Source organism: Castor canadensis, chromosome 3 (assembly GCF_047511655.1).
Source record: "Castor canadensis chromosome 3, mCasCan1.hap1v2, whole genome shotgun sequence".
Classification (NCBI taxonomy): domain Eukaryota; kingdom Metazoa; phylum Chordata; class Mammalia; order Rodentia; family Castoridae; genus Castor; species Castor canadensis.
This window is the reverse complement of record NC_133388.1, coordinates 157,611,542-157,629,701: the sequence shown is the minus strand read 5'-3', so window position 1 is coordinate 157,629,701 and position 18,160 is coordinate 157,611,542. Positions and strand designations below refer to the sequence as shown.

At 49.8% G+C, this 18,160-nt stretch overlaps 1 protein-coding gene across 1 annotated transcript; it reads left to right on the top strand.

Moving 5' to 3' along the window:
* Positions 1 to 349: 349 nt before the first annotated feature.
* On the top strand, positions 350 to 16,935 carry Gdf6 (growth differentiation factor 6). Its single transcript, XM_020153556.2, has 2 exons — positions 350 to 890; positions 14,665 to 16,935. Exons 1-2 carry the CDS (start codon positions 467 to 469, stop codon positions 15,627 to 15,629), a joined length of 1,389 nt encoding a protein of 462 aa, XP_020009145.1. The 5' UTR covers positions 350 to 466; the 3' UTR covers positions 15,630 to 16,935.
* Positions 16,936 to 18,160: the final 1,225 nt, after the last annotated feature.

The following is an 18,160-nucleotide window of genomic DNA, read 5'->3' as shown; positions in this document are numbered from 1 at the left end:
GGCATCTGGCGAGGACTGAGACCCGCAAGGCGCCGCTGAGGGACAGCTCCTCGGACAGGGCCAGGTGGACCCTGCCCAGCCGCAGGACAGCGACGCCCGCCCTCCCCCGGCCAGCGCTGAGCTCAGCGCCCCGCAACCCCGCACGCGTCCCGCGGGGGCGCTGCGTCTTGCTGCCACACCGGCACCCCTCAGCCCCTCTGCCCCACTCCTCCTGCCCGCACCACACGGCCTCTCCTCCCACCCTCCCCTCCTCCTCTGCCCTCCCTTCCCTCCCTCCCCTTTCCTCCCCTCCCGGCGAGGGGCGGGAGGGGGCGTGGCAGGGCCGGGGTTTGTGTGGCTGGGACCCGGCTCCTCGCACTCGGAGTCCGCCGGAGGAGCCGGGCCCCGGCCGCTGTCCAGCCGCTCCGTGCTCCTTGCGCCCTGCGTCCCGTCGCCGCCTCTAGGGAGACGCAGCCACTCGCTCGCCATGGATACTCCCAGGGTCCTGCTCTCGGCCGTCTTCCTTATTAGCTTCCTGTGGGATTTGCCTGGTTTCCAGCAGGCTTCCATCTCCTCCTCGTCGTCGTCGGCCGAGCTGGATTCCTCCAAAGGCATGCGGAGCCGCAAGGAAGGGAAGATGCCGCGGGCGCCGCGAGCCAGTGCGGCGGACCGGACACCCCAGGAGCGCCAGGAGCCGCGGCCGCGGCCGCAGGACGAGTCCCAGCGGCGGCCGCCTCAGCAGCCCCGGGGGCAGGAACCGCCCGGTAGGGGTCCGCGCGTGGTGCCCCACGAGTACATGCTGTCAATCTACAAGACTTACTCCATTGCCGAGAAGATGGGCATCAATGCCAGCTTTTTCCAGTCTTCCAAGTCGGCTAATACGATTACTAGCTTTGTAGACAGAGGACTAGGTAAGTGGCAAAGAAGACGCCCGACTTCTTTCGAGCTGGAGCTCCGCAGCCGCAGCGCTGCTCCGGCTCGGCTGGAGGCTGCATTTGTGAATTCTCTTCCCACTCTGGACACCTCCCCCTTTTCTTCTCTTTTCTTGAATTGTTTTACTCGAGCCCAAGGAAGTTTCTGAATGCGGCTGCAGATTTTGCTCCAGTCTGCAGCCTCTCGTTCTTGCTTACTTTTCTCTTCCTTCTTTCCTTCCTTCCCTCGTTCTGATCTTTTGCAGAACGCGGCGTGGTGGCCGCTCGTCTGGCAGCTAGAGGAGGAAGCATAGAGGAAGAGAAGTGGCAGGCAGAGGTCCAGGGATGGAGACGGGTTAGGGAGAGGACTGATGGACCCTGTATCTTAGGATCTGGGGTTGTGCGCGATGCATGGTTCAAGGCTGAGCTGCCGGGGCAAACCGGGCCGGCCCTGGGACACGAGTGACCGCTGCAAAAGCCGAGCTTCTGTCTCTCCAGGAAAAGCCCGTCCCAGGCAGTCTGGCGATCCTGGGAGCGGGTCTTCCACCGGCAGGTCCAGCGGTCGCATGGGTTCTCTGCGCTTCTCTAAGCTGGGTGTGGGGATCTTCTCCGGAAGGACGCCCAACGCCCTCTGGCATTTCTTTTTCCCTCTAGCGTCACGCACGCGGCATCTCTGAGGCTGCTACCCGAGTTGTGCTGCAGAGGAAGCTGGAGCAACTGGCGGGGCGGGCAGGGGCCAGAGCCGGGGCCCGTTAGGTTTGGGGCTGCGTTGGTACTTAATGCAAATGGGTACATGAGTACCAGTCACCTTTCTCAGACAGACAACGCTTCTCTTTCTATGCATCCCAGGGGCCCCATCCTGGTTTCCTTCTGCACCCGCAGCTGCACGTGCGGGTGATTGCGGAAAACGCTGCCTTTCCTCCCCTTTGCCATCATCGTTTGTCTGAAGCGCAGCCAGTGCCCTCATGAAAACCTCGTGCTCCTCATGGTCTCAGAAATTTGGGAAAGTTCCACTGGCTTCTAAAGAGGGGAGACAATAATGCGGAAGGAGGCAGGATAGGAAGGGAGAAAAAGGAAAGAAGAAAGGAGAGGAAGGTAACAAGAGGAAAGGAGGAGCTAAAAGAGATTTAGACAGATATACACTCCAGTCCTCCCCAGACTTAGCGACTTTGACTGGCCCTGTTTCCCCCACTTCCAGGTCAGTGAAAATGGGGTTACCCAGAAACCCAAGAGCGCTGGAGTTTGGGCAGAGGAGGTTGCTGAGCTACTCACACATTCTCAAAGCTTTCAGAGCGGGCTAAGGGTTTTTCTCCCAGGGTTTTCAGGATCTCCAGTGCCTAGCCTCGCCTTCTTTTGCGCGCCAAGCTCCTGTCTATGTCCGTGCTCCACTGCAGCCCCAGGTCAGCTGGGTTATGAGCTGCTGAAAGGCGCCGACGACAAATTAACGTCAGGTGTTTTATGACGATTTAGGACCACTAAAATCATCTTTGCAAAGACAAGTTTATTCACAGTACTGCAACTAGGTCGTTGGTCCAGGTGCTGCCTACACAGCTCCACAACTCTCTCCGCCATCTTCCATGGCTCTCTTTCTCCCTCCAAGTCTTCTGCCAGTCTTCCACAGTCTCTAATACCCTCACCAAAGGAGAGTCTAAGGAAGCTCAAGAAAAGTGCTCAAGAGGCCCTTCTTCAAGGGAAGAACTCCTAAAGGCCTAGGCTTGCGGGCAGTTGTGCGTTCATTTTCTTTTCCTCGGAATAGCAAGAATCCCCCCACTTCCAGGCAGGCACCCCTAACTGGTTCACTGAGCCCTGAGAGTGAATTTGGCACAGGACCAAGGGACCCTGCGTGCTATTCCGAGATTTCTATGGAAGCCTTCAGAATTCAGGCAAGGGCAAGGTGCTGTCTCTTGGGGGGGGAGTCCCAGATCCAGCGTAGACCCAAACAGCGTAGTCCACTTTATTCTTGCTTGCCCTGCAGTTCCCCTCCCCCCAGGCACCGCTCAGTGAGCCCCTGGGCGTCGGAGGTAGAGGAGGGATTGGCTGTGCGCCCAGGATGGTAAGGGGACGGAGGCAGGCTCTGTTCCCAAGCCAAGGTCTCCAGACCAGCCGGACAGAGATCCAGACGTCCAGCTTCAACCCTAGAACGCCGTCGAAGGCTGGGGCTGTTAGCGGTCCACAGCAGGAGGAGACGCGCGCTGTGCCCACCCGGACAGCAGCTTCAAAGACTCGGTCTCCTTCACTCCCTCAAGTTCCCAGAAAACGCGTAGAAGGCAGCTAGGTGACTGGAAAGACAGTGCGGCTGGTCGCACGCCGAGCGGGGGTAAAGAAGTGCGGAGCTTGGGCAGGAGGGGCGCGAAGAGGAGGGGGTAAGTTGCTGGCTGCAGCCCCAGCTTGATAAAGGGAAAGCCTCACTTTCCCTCTCACTGATTTTGATTTGATGTGTCACCGGCGGTGACCTCGGGCTGGACCTTCCGGGGCTTGCTTAGCATCGGGCCCCTGATTGGAGTGTTTCAACTCAGCGATCTAATTGAGGGTTCATGTCATAACACATCAAACGGTGTCTAGTCTCCCGTAATGGAAAGGACCCGCTAGCCGCGCATCCCCAGCTCCTGGAGAGGACTTCCGCCTCTCTCACACGGGTGTTCTGAACAGCCCTGGACATCCCCTCCCCCAACCCGGGGATGGCCTGGTAAGGAGGGAGACTAGGGGACAGCCCAGAGTTGAGCCAGTCCTGCTAACTTGGCTCTTGGCCAAAGAGAGGTTGCATGTAGCAGGCTGGGCTCTGAGGAGCAAGAGTCCCTCAAGGGGAGGAGCAAAGAAGAGGAATGGAGCCCTGAAGCTGGTGACTAAAGTATAGTAGTTGCGAAAACACCTTCCTCACCTGAGAACCCAAAAGTTATTCTTGAAATCCGTGGTTCAGAATGGAAGAATAGCGATAAACTCTGCCCAGAGTAAAGAGCGCTCTATAAAGACAGCATGTTCTGTACTGTTCCAACCCCTGCCACCTTTCCCCATACCAACCTCCACGAAGGAGACCTTATTGCGACCTAAAAACAAACAAACAAGAAGTCCTTCCTCTTTGGCCCCCTAGGGGTAATAAAAATAACCAAGATTTATTGTACTGTGTACAAGATTTATTGTATGATGTTTAAGTCTGTTACCTGAATTGTCTCATTTAAGTCTCACAACCATTCCCTGCAGGTGAATTAAGGAAGACAGATTAAGTTAGTTTGCTCAGGGTCACAAAACTAGTGAGAGGGGAATTTTGCATAAGATCCTAGAGTCTGCATGATAAACCAGGGGAATATATGAATAGATCTTTACCAGGATATGGCAAGAAGAACAAATTTTTTTAAAAAGGAAAAATGAGAATTTCTTCCTGGCCCAATATTCTTCTGTGCAATCTTAAGACTTAGTGAGAAGTTCCCATAGAACTTTGAATTTAAGATCTGAATTTGTCTTGTGCCTGGCACAAGACCTTGTGCCTTCATATTGCACTTTAAAATAGGTTTGGATCCATGAAGATGAGAAAGTGTATGCATGTGTGCACTGGTGCAATTGTAGAACCAGAATGGAACACATTGGATATAGTGAAATTAGTTAGTGCATGAAGTCACTCATTAAAAGGTCAGTGGAACTAGGGTCCTGAACCTCCAATCCTGGAGCCTGGGAAAGGCAAACAATTAGAATTTCTCTAAGGGCGAGTTGTTGAAGAAAGACATAGAAAGGGGGGAGAAGGAGGAAGGGAGGGAGAAAGAGAGGAGAGAGGAGAGAGAGAGCAATTCATGTAGTTAGTGCCACGTAAGAAAACTCTCAAGGATGAGGGAAACACCGAGTCTAAAAAATACTGCCATGAGTTAGGTTCCAAATGACTTTGAAATAAGAATACTCTTTAATTTTTGTTGTTATGATAGTGCTCTCAGAAAGAAACCAGTGAAGAATAGATTAAAAACCAGAAAAGGAGATCGGAACATCCTTGAGGAACTTGACACCTTACAAATGACTCCCGAGTAGTCTGCTGCGGGTTGTTTGATGGTTTCTCCCTTTACCTTCCGCCTGGTAATTATCAAGGGCCTGGACAGTAGAAGGCTAAGGATTGACCCAGAGCGGGAAGGGCATTCGAAGAGCTATCTGCACAGTTCCTCAGTTGACTGAAGTTCGCCTGGTACATCATGTTTACGCAAAACAGCGGATTTCTGGGTGGACCAGGGCCGCAGAGTGGTGTAACCAATGCAGCAGCGCTTTTTGCCGGAACCCTGTTGTCGTTGGCAAACGGAAAATGAAATATAAGCGGGGAAGTATTTTAATGGGGACGGAGGGAATTCGCAACTGTTAATTATTTGGTGACCTTGTATTCGATTTGTTTGAGTCCCTTATAAAAACACTAATTCAGACCAGACGGCCAAGTGAGGAAGCCGGGCAGAAGGTTCCAATCTAGGCTTTATTTCCCCGGAAAGAGGGAACAGCCTCGGAGGGGGCTTGCTAAGCGTTCAAGTGCGTGCGGGCAGAAGCACCAGAGCCGAGAGTGCGTGGCTGGTTAGGTTCAGGATCCTCCTGCAGCGGGCGGACACGAAGGTCCCTGGAAAAAGCCGGGGAGTAGGGGAAGGAAGTCTTAAACTGGAAAATTTGCTCTACTCTTCTGTTTGAAATGAATCAGTCTCATTTAAGGCTACAAACCAGTCTCTTGCCCAGCGGCTTGTTGTTAGATACCAAATCTTGCCACCTCTATCCCTAAGGCCTTAAGGGCTGCCTTACAGGGAAAAGCGAGAGTGCAGGTTGCGCCATTCTTGGCTAGCCTCCTTGGCAAGGGAGACTAATCTGAGAAGGACACCTAGCGTTTTTCTCAACGCCAGAGGGTCCCGGGGGTCTCGAAGTTTGCATGGTGGAGTTGGTAGGGGGGAGGGGGGAATGGAAAAAAGTGCTCAAACGTCCCCGTGCTTTCTGCACATAAGAAAAAAAAAAGGCACAAGCCACACACCTTGACAAGTCTTGTGAATCCCACCCTCCAAACTGAATCAGAACTTGAAAGTTCCCCCCCCCCCCCGCCCACTCCCTACATCCCCGCTTCCAACTAGAGAGAACACGTGTCTCCTTGGGCCCCCTGGGGAAGGACACTGCAAACAAGGAAGCATTAGTGCAATCTGTTTCTCTCACCTGGCATTCTGGAGTGCTGACACATCTTGGTAATGGCGACGTCTTCCAGGGGCGATGGGTGGGGTGGGGGATGTCGTGGAGGGTTGTGTCTCTAGGAGACGTATACAGAAATGTGGCAGAAAGGAGAACTTTTGCTTCCTGCAGACTGCTGCGTGCATCGAAAGACCCAGAGCCAACCAACAACTCCTGGGGGATTGCAAGTACAATGAAAGGCATTAGTTCGATAACACAGCGGGTATTGAATAGCTTGGATCCAGCGACCAACTTGAGAGAATCAAGTGGAACCCTTGAGGTGAGGAAAGTGGGAATGTGGACCCACCGCACCCGCGGCTTGACCTTCTCCCGCGCTCAGTGTCGGTTAAATAGTGTCTCCTGTTCACTGGAATTAAACAGGTCCTTTTGGCCTAATGGGTTTCAGGGCTGCCGTTCTCTGCCTTCCAGGACAGTCCTTGACACTCCTGCGGGCTGAGGGTGAGGTCCACTTGGGGTAAAGGACTGAATGAAGGAACCTGGGCAGGACCCGAGGCGGGGCCGGGGACCACGTTCCTGCAGATGCGCAGAGCAGTTGGTGGCCAGAGAGCCTGGAGGCGGGGCACGGTTTTTAGGGACTAGATAGCGGGTGTGTTGGAGGGGAGAGGGGCGAGCCTCTGCCCCAAGTTGGCGCAGGTTGAGCTTGAGGAGATGCACTGAGGGCAGGACCCCGCAAAGCCGAGAGTTAGCATAGGTGGGGTAGCGAAGACCATCTGTAAATAACGTAGGAGCCAAAGGGAATCGGTGCGCCTGCTTTGCAAATCTGGCTTCCAGGCAAATTGGTCCAGTCCTTCCCCCACTTCATAGCAGACTGAAGCTTTGAGACTCCGTGGGGAGGGAAATTGAAAAACTCTAGACCGTGGCCCACAGGTAAACACCACGTGTTACTTTGCTATGTTGTTTCGGAAGTCAGACCAAGATCAATGTCTCGGAGCGGGCTTGCAGCGATCTCTTTTTAGAGTCTGGACTCCGCCCAGCAAGTTAAAGAACACACCACTGCGGTTTCTCCTGCGTAGAACCCAGGGAGCTGAATGGCCAATATTCTGCCCGCAACTACGTGCCAACTGAACTCCTGCCTCCACCTGCAACTTCAGTACTGGATGAGGATCAGAAACCGCACAAAATGGGCACACTCTCTTCCACTTTTGATTTGAAGCCCTCAATCCAAGCGCCCAGGTCCTGTTCCAGCCCAGATGGCTGCTATACGACTGAGATTCCTTCCCCTTCCACTTTCCCCTTCCTAGAGGGGCCTTCGGGTACCGGGTTACCTATCCTATTTGTCGACATTGCAAATGAACTTGGTCTTGGCCTAGTACATAGGACCCTGGGGAAAAAACCGAGACCTTCTCCGGAGAAAGCTATGGCGCAGGCTGCTTGCGCACTGCGGAAACATCGATGGGAGCGAGGATTTGGCGTGGGAGTTTGGTTTTGATCTGTAGTTGGGTCAAATTAAGACTTGAGCCACTGTGTTCAGGAGCTCCAGTCGGGACCACGTTGAAGACAGATGCTGGGGCAATTGTCCTTGATCTTGATCATTCTTCTCTGGCTCTTCTCCTCCCCTGCCCCCCAAGAAAGTACGAGCCAAGAGAATTTTCATTAACTTCATGCAAACTACTTTGGACATAAATTTGTTTCATCCTATTGAGACAAAAGTAGGCTTTTGCTCTGTGTACTCAGTGCTCAGGGGAGAGAGAGGGCTGGCTCTTGGCCCTTGTAGCCTGCCAGAAATCAGCTCCATCTGGGTTGGAGTCACCATATTTAAAGGCTGTGCTGAGATTCTAAAGGGAGCACCAGGCTATGTTTTCAGTTCCCTGGGAGCCAGGTTCCCTTTTCCTTCTTCCCTCCAGAGCTTCACTTATTTGCTTCAGGATGAGCACTGGGATTTCTCTGGGGCATCCAGACCTACCGCTTGACTTGGGAAGAGGATGAGGTGCGTGTCTACAAGGCCTAGGCTCATCATGAGAAGGAGAGTGCAGATCCAGAGTGTCAGGGTGAGAGGATGGAAAAGCTGTCTCTGGACACTCACCATAAGGCCCTTCTGGGTTTTGGAAGGAGCAAAGAAGTTGAGAACTGCAGGGCAACTGTTGGGGAAGCCACTGGGGAAACCAAGACGCATTGAGAAAATCTGGACTGGTGGAGGTGTGAGGAGGATGCACACCTTACCCTGACAGGCCTTCCAAAGGGTTCTTCCTAGATGGCAGGTGCAGTAGGTGGGTTCCACACTGCCCCAATGCTTGGTTATTAACTTCTACATCCCCTTCCCCCATCATGTGACTGGTCTTTTGTCAGGTGAAGGTGGGGAATAGCCTTCTCCTATTCCCCCATCCCCCAGAGCAGGCTCTGTGGACTGATTTGCTCCACAAGAGGGTGCTGAATAGAGGAGAGAGGAAGCCCCAGGCCTTTCAGTACTGCCTTGGCCTGGCTGGAAGTCTCATGGGTTAGTACCCATAAGCACTGCCTTACTCCCCACACTCTAGGAGGAAACTTGCAAGAAGTGCCCAATCCTTGATGAAGTTGGGGTGGGACGCTTTGAAGGTTTTGGTTACCTGGTCTTTTGGAGGAGACAGCAGTGTCAGAAATGACATCACAGGACCAAGAAGGATCACTATAATAGATGCAAGACTGAAGCATGGATGAGCTTTGACCTTCACTGGACCTCAGACAAGCAGGGATTAGAAGCACCTACCTGCTGCTTTCTTCACCCATGCTGCCCAGCAGTGCCTTTTCCTCAGCTCATTTCTGGAGACCTTGTGGGGAGAACTGGATTAGATCTCAAGGAGGCCAAGAGGAGGACAGGTACACCTCCCCCTACCAGGATGTGGGGAGTTATAATAATAGTTGCTGCATTTCTTGGGGGTTTCCATGTACCAGGTACTGCCCTAGGTGCCTTGACTCTGACTTTTACAATGACTTTGCAAAGTAGAAATGGTTCTGCCAACTTTATAGATGAGGCATATGTGCCTGGGAGAGATTATGCTGCCAAATCTACCCAAGATTACTCAACCACCAAGTCACAGATCAGCATAGAAATTTGTCTTTTAGACTCTGAATTCCTATGCTCATTCCACATTGTCAGTAGTAACTGACATCTGAATAACATCTTCAGAATTTGTCCACACCTTACTTCATTTGCCACCCCCCCCCCCCGCCGCCTCCAGGGGTCTTGCGAGCTGACATTATTAACCCTACTTTGTGCAGAAGAAACTTAAATTTCCTTGTAAGTTTTCTACCAAAAGCCCAATTGTTGGCATTCCTTCAGGTCTTCTGATTAGGGAATGAGCAACTCTTGGAGAGCAGGGATCAAAGTCCTCCCTATCTCCAGGCACAGGCAGTATGTAAGACCTAGAACTTTCCACCAGGCATAAATGTCAAGAGTTGGGGTGCCTGAGGGTGCCTGAGGTTGTGGCACAGACACTGGAGCCAAAATGCCAACTACTTACTATCTTAGGTCAGTTACTCTTATGCTTTTTTGTGTTTTAGTTTATAGTGATACCTTTCTTGGAGGTGTGCTTTATTAAAAATATTTTTATTTTTAATTGATACAAGTTATATACACTTCAGGGATGGAGTGTGAAATTCCAACATATGTATACAATGTGTAATGATCAGATCATAGGTGTTTCTGAAGGTTAAATGAGTTATTAGAAGTTGAGAATTTAGATCATGCTCAGCTCACAGTAAGGGCTACACTAGTGTTACAAGTATCAGGCTGGCCAGGCAACAACAGTACTGGGGTCAAGCAAGAGCTCACTGGTGAATTGTGTGGGTTACTCCCACATCCCCACCTTAGTGAGGATGCTTAGGCAAAGGTCAGCAATTTCAAGGCTCTGGTCTCCATAGCAAGAATCTGCCACAAAGGACCTTCCAGGTCCTGAGAGCTGGAGCTGCAGGTGCACCCTTAGGGCTGGTGAGGGACCTAAGCTGTATATATATATCTCAGTGAAGTCTTGAAAAAAGGTACATCTGGGCCTGTCTGGTTGATGCAAATTGAAATGAAGTTTCTGGGTTTTGGAAACCCTCCGCAGACTGGTCCAAGGAAACAGCCCCAGCAGGAGGCACCTGGGTGGGCTATCCTGCTGCCATGGTCCCTCACTCCCTCAGGTCACCCTTCTAGGGCTCTGGTTCCCAGGCCACTGGTCTTTGGTGCCATAGGCATCTTTTCTTTTCTTTTCTTTTTCTTTTATTATTCATATGTGCATACAAGGCTTGGGTCATTTCTCCCCCCTGCCCCCACCCCCTCCCTCACCACCCACTCCACCCCCTCCCTCTCCCCCCACCCCCTCAATACCCGGCAGAAACTATTTTGCCCTTATTTCTAATTTTGTTGTAGAGAGAGTATAAGCAATAATAGGAAGGAACAAGGGTTTTTGCTAGTTGAGATAAGGATAGCTATACAGGGAGTTGACTCACATTGATTTCCTGTGCGTGTGTGTTACCTTCTAGGTTAATTCTTTTTGATCTAACCTTTTCTCTAGTTCCTAGTCCCCTTTTCCTATTGGATAGGCATCTTTTCTTTTCTGCTCCAGTGAACTGATGCCTTTACCTGTCTCAGCTAGCTTCCACATTTAAAATGGGCACAATAGTATCTAGCTTGTGTTTTTGTTTCCTTACTTGCTTCCCTCCTTTTTTCCAATTGAATCTTTAAAAAATTATATTCATTCTAACTGAAACGTTCCACCCTTTGATCAATATATCCTTTCTATTTTATGTTTTATAAATTCCACACCAGAAGCTCATTGTGTTGTAAAATCCTGGTACTGGGGAGGTAGAGGCCAACCTGGGCTAAATATTGAAGCTCCTGTCACAAACAAACAAAATTCCAAAAGCAGAAGTGTAGTATGAGGTGCTCTCAGCCCTTTACCAACTTGCAGACCTAGTTAGGAAGGATATGCCAGTCATTTGTTTTTTCTTCCATCTTCTTTCTCTCCTCTTCTTCCTCCTCTTCCTTCTTTTATCTCTCTACCCACCTCCCAGGGAAAGAGGATAAGCACAAATCCAGCAGTTGTAAACCAAAATGTTTAGATGTCTAATACTCAGCAAACACTGAGTTAATGGGTATGAACTAAGTTGTAACAAACTAGGTTGATGCAAATTAAAAGCAAAATAAAAAGCTCCCATGATGTAGTACTGATCATTTTCCATGTCAAGGGCCTAGGATATAAGAAAGTACCTCCGATTTTGAAATGAACAGTGCACATCTCTAGTCAAGGGAGTGAAGTCAGTCAACTGATGATATCACCCTCATTTGTACAGGACATAAAGGGAGATAAGGCTGTGTGAGGAGGTAGCAAGACCAGCTTCCTGCCCACAGATCAGCAGGTGGAGTCCACAGGTCACAGTGCATGGTGGTACCTGAACTCTCCATGTCAATGTCCTTTCTTGGTTACTTCTGTGAAACATGGCTCTAAAGCAGGTTCAGATAGGCAAGGAATGGGGTCAGGAGGGGAGCTCTAGAGCAGCTACCATCTTTGACCCTCTGTTTAGAGGTTCTGGAGAAAGCATGTGACTGAAAGGATTTTTTTTAAAAATGTGAGGGCGGCTGTGGGGACTGGGAAGGAGACAATCCTGCCTTGATCTGGGGGCTTTGGAGGGCTTTGTTCAGTCCCTCCACTGATGATCTCATCCACATACAGTGGGAATCCAAGGAGCCTAGAAGACAAGCCTACCACATCTGTGGTTCTCAAAGTGTGATTCTTTGGCCTTGCGGAAACAGCATGTTCCAGGAGTTTACCAGAAATGCATCCCAAACCTCTGGAGCCTGAGAAAATTTGCATCTCTAATAAGTTCCTCTGTGACCATTGTGGTTTTAGTGGCTTTGATAGCAACTATTCGAGATCAACCTCCGGGTACCTGGGCCACAGAATTTTTGTTCAAGTATTCCTGAATCCTGGACCACTTTTTTTTTTTGTTGTTGTTGTTAGATCAGACCTCTCTTCCCAAGAGAGGATCACACACACAACACTGATGTATATGTGCACCTACAGGCTTTAGATTCTGAGCTGGATGGGCTAGGGTGTCCTCATGAGTGCAGTGAGGACCCATCAAGTGTGAGTGGAACTGGTGTGGGAAGAGAAAGGAGCAGATGGAAGCCAAAGGCTCATTTGCATTCTTTCCTGAGCCTGGAAAGTAAGTGTGGGCTGGTGTTGCTAGAAAGATCTTTAGCAACCCCAAGGCTTCTCTGCTTACACTGGCCTCAGTTTTGACTCAGCCATGCAGACTAACCACTTATTAGTCTACACCTGAGAAAAAAGAATGAAAACAAAGCAGGCTGATCTCTCCATATTGCATGAGAGAGAAATAAGTAAATCATTACTCTTTAGATGTGCCCAATGTTCTCCAGCTTGTGAAAAGTCATCTCAAGAGTTATGTAAGCAGCAATGGACATGATTTTCTAACGGAGTCCAAGATTGTTTCCTACCAAGCTCTGCAAATACAGTGTAGACCATATCCACTTCCTTTAAGCCTTGCCACTCTTGGTTGCTTTTGGACTCCCATACTTTGACTACAGCGTCCAGACGATGGGGCTTAGTGGCTAAAAGCTCCAACCTTGGAACTAAATAGGCTTAAGTATGGATCTAAGCTTCACCACTTATTACTTGTCTGACTTCAGATAATTTCTCCATGCCTTGGTTTTCCCATCTGTAAAATGACCTACTTTATAAAACTGTGCACATGGATAAAGATTAGAACTATGTCAGCTCTCACCATATTTAACTAGTGCCTGTGGTTTGTGCCTCTCATCCCTAGTTCAGGAAGGAAGGCAGGAAAGTAAAGCCTGAGGCAACAGGCACAGAGATATGGCAGTGGCTAAACAGTCAGAAACAGGTTTTTTTTAAGAAGAAAGTGCACTGAATCCCTCCTGATTTTAATGTGACCCTGGTTGGTTTGAAGGTCTTGGCTTCCATAAATCAACTGCCTCCAGCAGCTTTTCCCTTTTCACCTCTCTAACCCTTCCCACAGCTCCATCTCAGGTCAGGGCATGTGTGTTAGAGAGAGGCAGCTAGCTCTTTGGGTCAGTCCAGCGTGCAGGCTGGGTGTGGCTGAGTCTCCAGAGCCAGTGCCCCCAGGCTACATCTGGACAAGCAGTGAGGGTCTGACCGGGACCCAGTGACACTTTTACTATTGAAATCGACCCAAACTTTACTAGCTTCTGGGGAAAGCTGGGGGCTTTGGGGATTTTTGTATTTGCTGGGTTGTAAACATTTTATGGGAAGGCAGCCCAGGAAAATCTGGTTAGCTTTCCGCTTGCACATTGAAGTGGGGTTGGCTTCATGCTCAAATGTGTCACAGAAAAAAAAAAAGTGAGTACAGTTTTACCTTGGTTCTGAATAATATGCCTTGGATTTTTAAAGTATGCTACCTGGCTTTCCCAGCTTTCTTTTTCTCCAAGAAACGTACCTTCAGGATTCACTGCTAAGCAAAACAATTTCAAATTGGATGGTGAGGGAAAGAAGGGTGGTGTCACTGTGTGTGTCTAAGCAGCCAGGGCTGAGGTTTTCTTCTTCTAGAAATATCAATTTCTTATTGACAGCAGGTCTTCTTAATGGTAGATGTTGGTTCACTGCTCCTCTCCTGCCATACTTCTGAAAGCCTCATCACTCTTTTGTTTTGAAGGAAGGAAAAAAGAAAAAAGAAAAAAGTTACATAGCAGCTGTTCATTCTATTTGCATTGTATTAGGACTAAATGCCCCCAGCAAAACTGTCTGAAGGGCTGCAATGTGACCTTGAAGTAGTAGGCAACAGAAAGACCACACCTTTAAATCATTTTGGATCTTCAAAAAAACAAAACAAAAACCTCACAACAAATATATAAAAAAACTCCATGCCCTGTCCTTAGATATTGATTCAATTAGCTGGAACAAGGTCTCCAGAAGATTACAAAGGTCAGCCAAATTGAGAATTTCGGCTGTAGAAGTTTCACACTTACTGACAAACCAGTAACTCTAGATCTGCCAGAGCTCTGAGGCTGTGGCCAGCAAGATGGACATGACATTGTCCTAGTTCCTGTGCGCTGGTGGAAGGTGAGATGTTACTGGGAAAGACCACTAAGGAGACCAATATAAACGGGGCAATTGTAGATAATCCCTAAGTGCCCAGAAGATAATAAACCAGGGTCCTGTGATAGTGACCCAGGAGGCTGCTTTAGATCAGGGTGGTCTGGGATGGCCTCCCAGAGGAGGTGACATTTGAGAAGGGTATGATGAGAAGGAGCCTGCCGACATGAGGTCTGGGGGAAGTTCAGACCAGACTGGAGACCACAAAGAGCACGTTAGTGGTTTACACAGCCTGGTTGGGGGCTGGGGGGGGGATAAGGGGGGAACCGCTACCGCAGCCTCCTTGCCAGTAGCCACTGACATCCATCCTGGGAGTCGGGAGCTGACCTGCAGGAGGGGACCTGCCCTGGTAGTGGCCCTTCTCCACGTAGTGCACCGGCCAGGCCAGGAGCCTGGGGGTGGTCAGGCCTGGGGCAGGCGGAGCTGGACTCCCAGGCCGGCCTGCCCCCTCCCGCCCTCTTCCTCCTTGGGGCAGCCGAAGAGCACCGGGCTGATCTCCCCCTAAGTGAAACTGACTGTAATTATTTTTTATCTCGCAGACGATCTCTCACACAGTCCTCTCCGGAGACAGAAGTATTTATTTGATGTGTCCACGCTCTCAGACAAAGAAGAGTTGGTGGGCGCGGAGCTTCGGCTGTATCGCCAGGCGCGCGCTGTACCCTGGGGGCCAGAGGCCGGGCAGCTCCACATGCAGCTCTTCCCCTGCCAGTCGCCCCTGCTGCTGGACACGAGGACCCTGGACCCACAGGGGGCGCCCCCGACTGGCTGGGAAGTCTTCGACGTGTGGCAGGGCCTGCGCCACCAGCCCTGGAAGCAGCTGTGCTTCGAACTGCGGCCTGCTTGGGGCGAGCGGGATACAGAAGAGGTCGAGGCGGGCGCGCAGGGACCCCAGCAGCCGCCACCCCCGGACCTGCGGAGTCTGGGCTTCGGCCGGAGGGTGCGGTCCCCCCAGGAGCGCGCCCTGCTCGTGGTGTTCACCAGATCCCAGCGCAAGAACCTGTTCGCCGAGATGCGCGAACAGCTGGGTTCAGCCGAGGCTGCGGGACCCGGTGGCGCGGGCACTGAGGGGTCTTGGCCGCCACCATCGGGTGCCCCGGATGCCGGGCCTTGGCTGTCATCGCCCGGTCGGCGGCGGCGACGTACGGCCTTCGCCAGCCGCCATGGCAAACGGCACGGCAAGAAGTCGAGGCTGCGCTGCAGCAAGAAGCCCCTGCATGTGAACTTCAAGGAGCTGGGCTGGGACGACTGGATTATTGCGCCCCTAGAGTACGAGGCCTATCACTGCGAGGGCGTGTGCGACTTCCCGCTGCGCTCGCACCTGGAGCCCACCAACCACGCCATCATCCAGACGCTGATGAACTCCATGGATCCGGGCTCCACCCCGCCCAGCTGCTGCGTGCCCACCAAATTGACTCCCATCAGCATCCTGTACATCGATGCCGGCAATAACGTAGTCTACAAGCAGTACGAGGACATGGTGGTGGAGTCCTGCGGCTGCAGGTAGCAGTGGTGCCTTTCCAGCTGCCTGGGGACAGCAGGGGAGGCCCGATCGCAGGGGGCGGAGGAGGGGCTGGCCTTGGAGGAGGCGCAGCCTGGACGTGAGAGCAAAGAGGTGGGAGAGGAGGGAGCACAGGCCTCCCAGAACCTTCCACCTGCCAGCCCAGAGAGAGATACAAATTTTCACGTTGCCTGGCCAGCCTGGAAAATCAAGCCAAGGAGGATTTCTCTTCCTTTCTTTTTCTTTATTATTGTGGCTTTTAATTTCCTTGTGTGATGGGAAGTGGGGGAGGGGGAGATGTATACCTGTTTCTCAACTGCTCCATGGATTGAAAAAAAAAAAAAAAACCTAAAACAATTGAGAGTTTTAAAAGGGAAACAATGTTGGAGAAAGAATCAACTTTGATCACATCTTCTTCGTTGGTTGTTTCTACTTGTGAAAGAACGGTGGGGGTCTTTCCAGCCATGTCTCAGCTCAAGTCTTGTGACCTCTTAAGCAGAGAGTGCTAGGGAAATTGGCAAAAGGAAGAGGAAAGTCAGGAAGGGTCCTGCCCTTAGAAGAGCTTTGACAAAAGGTGGGCGAAGTGGGCCTTCTTCACTCACTTGTGTATTCCCATGAACTTACCAGCTCTGCCCTGGCCACTCCTAGCACTGGGAACTGGGAACCTTCATTTCACTGCCTTGGGCTCAGGTCTCTGGATGCCTTTACAGTTGCTGGTGGGGGGAACAGGGAGCTGGTATGGATGGAATGACAAGAATTAGTCCATATGGAATCCCCTGAAGGATAATGAGAAACCACAAGGCCTGCCTCTGATCCAGCAGACACAGAGGTGTGTTAGTCCATACTGGAGGTAGCCCACCCAAAAGCTCTTGGAGATGTCTGTTTCTAATTGATTTCTTTAAACAGAATTTGCCTAAATTCAAACATCTTCTAAGGTAAAGGTGGTTTCCTAATTTAAAGGAATGAATAGAAGTGGGGAGCTCTGTAATTAGGGTAGGGGGTATAGAAGAGAAGCAAAGGGCTCAAGAAGTAGTAGGGCTTCTTTAGGAAGGGAGATGGTAGGCCCCCTGAGAGGATGGGGATAAAGAGCCAGGCCTGGAGCTGGGAAGGAGAGAATGAAAGGGGACAAGGGCTCATGTCTCTGAAGTTTCTTAACATCTATGTTCCCTCCCCTCTCTCTGACATTCCTGCAAGATTACCAGACCGCCATAGCCCAGGGCTCCCCCAAAAGAATTGCTTTAGATTGTAATTACCAGTTAGGAGATGTTTTTAAAACTTAGTAATGAGAAACTGTGAAAGAGCCAAGTGTTACATAGAGCTTGGGGTGGGAGATTGGGGAACAGGCAATAAGGGGTGGGGGGAATTCATCTTCTGGAAGGAAGCAGGAGAAAGCACACAGGGAAACTGGAATATTCACCCCAGGTAGTCAGAAGCAGCAGTATGCCAGTAAGATCCTCAAACACCGTCTATGGGAAGGGCCTTGAAGAGTGAGCTTCTTTCTCATCTTTGATCATGAAATGGTTTAAACAGGGGAACTTTAGTAACTGTTACAGAAAGTTTTGGTTTATCCTCATGGTTTTACTCTCTCTCTCTCTCTAAACCTGTTGCTTGTTTGGTTCAGAGAACTACAAACTGTCAAAGAATGGGTGGGAATGATAATAAATGCTAATATAAAATGCTAAGTAAAAAGATTAAAAAGACTTGGCCAGGAGAAATAATTTAAAATGCACATTTGCTTTGGATGCACTGTTGTTCTGTTACGGCTGTATATATTTGTTTATTTAAGGTGACTGAAAGTGCAAAGAGGAAATGAACAATATGCAATTCATCTTAATGTACAAAACGTTATATGCACTCAAATGTTATAATTTCTAATATTTTTAAAGTTTATATTCGAGTTGTACAAAGTTAAGCATTAATCAGATGTTTCATTCTTCCATAGTGTTATCATTTTCTTGAATATTATTACAAAATTTTAAGTCTGCCTAATGGAGAGTTTTTTTTAACTGTCTACCTCACTATAAATCAAGTATTTACAACACTAAAGTTACCAGAGGTCAATTAAAATTCGAAACAGTTTTTATAGTACACCTTTTCTTGATGATACACAATCTGGTTAATACTATCTTATTAAACTCATTCCCCCCATTACTCAGCCTGGTTTATATGGATAGATTTAGAGAAATAATTTTCTCAAGGAATTATTGACCATGGTGTTTTGCTCTAGTAGGGGACTGAATATTTGCAAAGACGCATTGTTTTGAAATCCATCATTCTAAACATTACACTTTTTCTTCATATCTCTACAATAACACTTTTTTAAAGTGAAAACCTTATTCAACAAATTAAAGCCAAATTCTGGTCAGCTGTTAGAACAATGTTCATTCATAAATCTGTTCCTTGTCACTATATCTCAAGGCTCTAACTGGAGTCTTTCTTAGTTCTTTTTGGACCCAGGGCCTCCTTCACACTAAACATAGGCTCTACTACTGAGCCTATGTACTAATTATTGTTTTCATTCATGGCACACTGTAAGC

Bases quoted from the DNA above. Each gene is read 5' to 3' on its own strand.
- Gdf6 (XM_020153556.2), top strand. From the start codon at position 467: ATGGATACTCCCAGGGTCCTGCTCTCGGCCGTCTTCCTTATTAGCTTC. The intron at 891-14,664 runs GTAAGTGGCAAA...TTTATCTCGCAG, and splicing joins CTTTGTAGACAGAGGACTAG to ACGATCTCTCACACAGTCCT.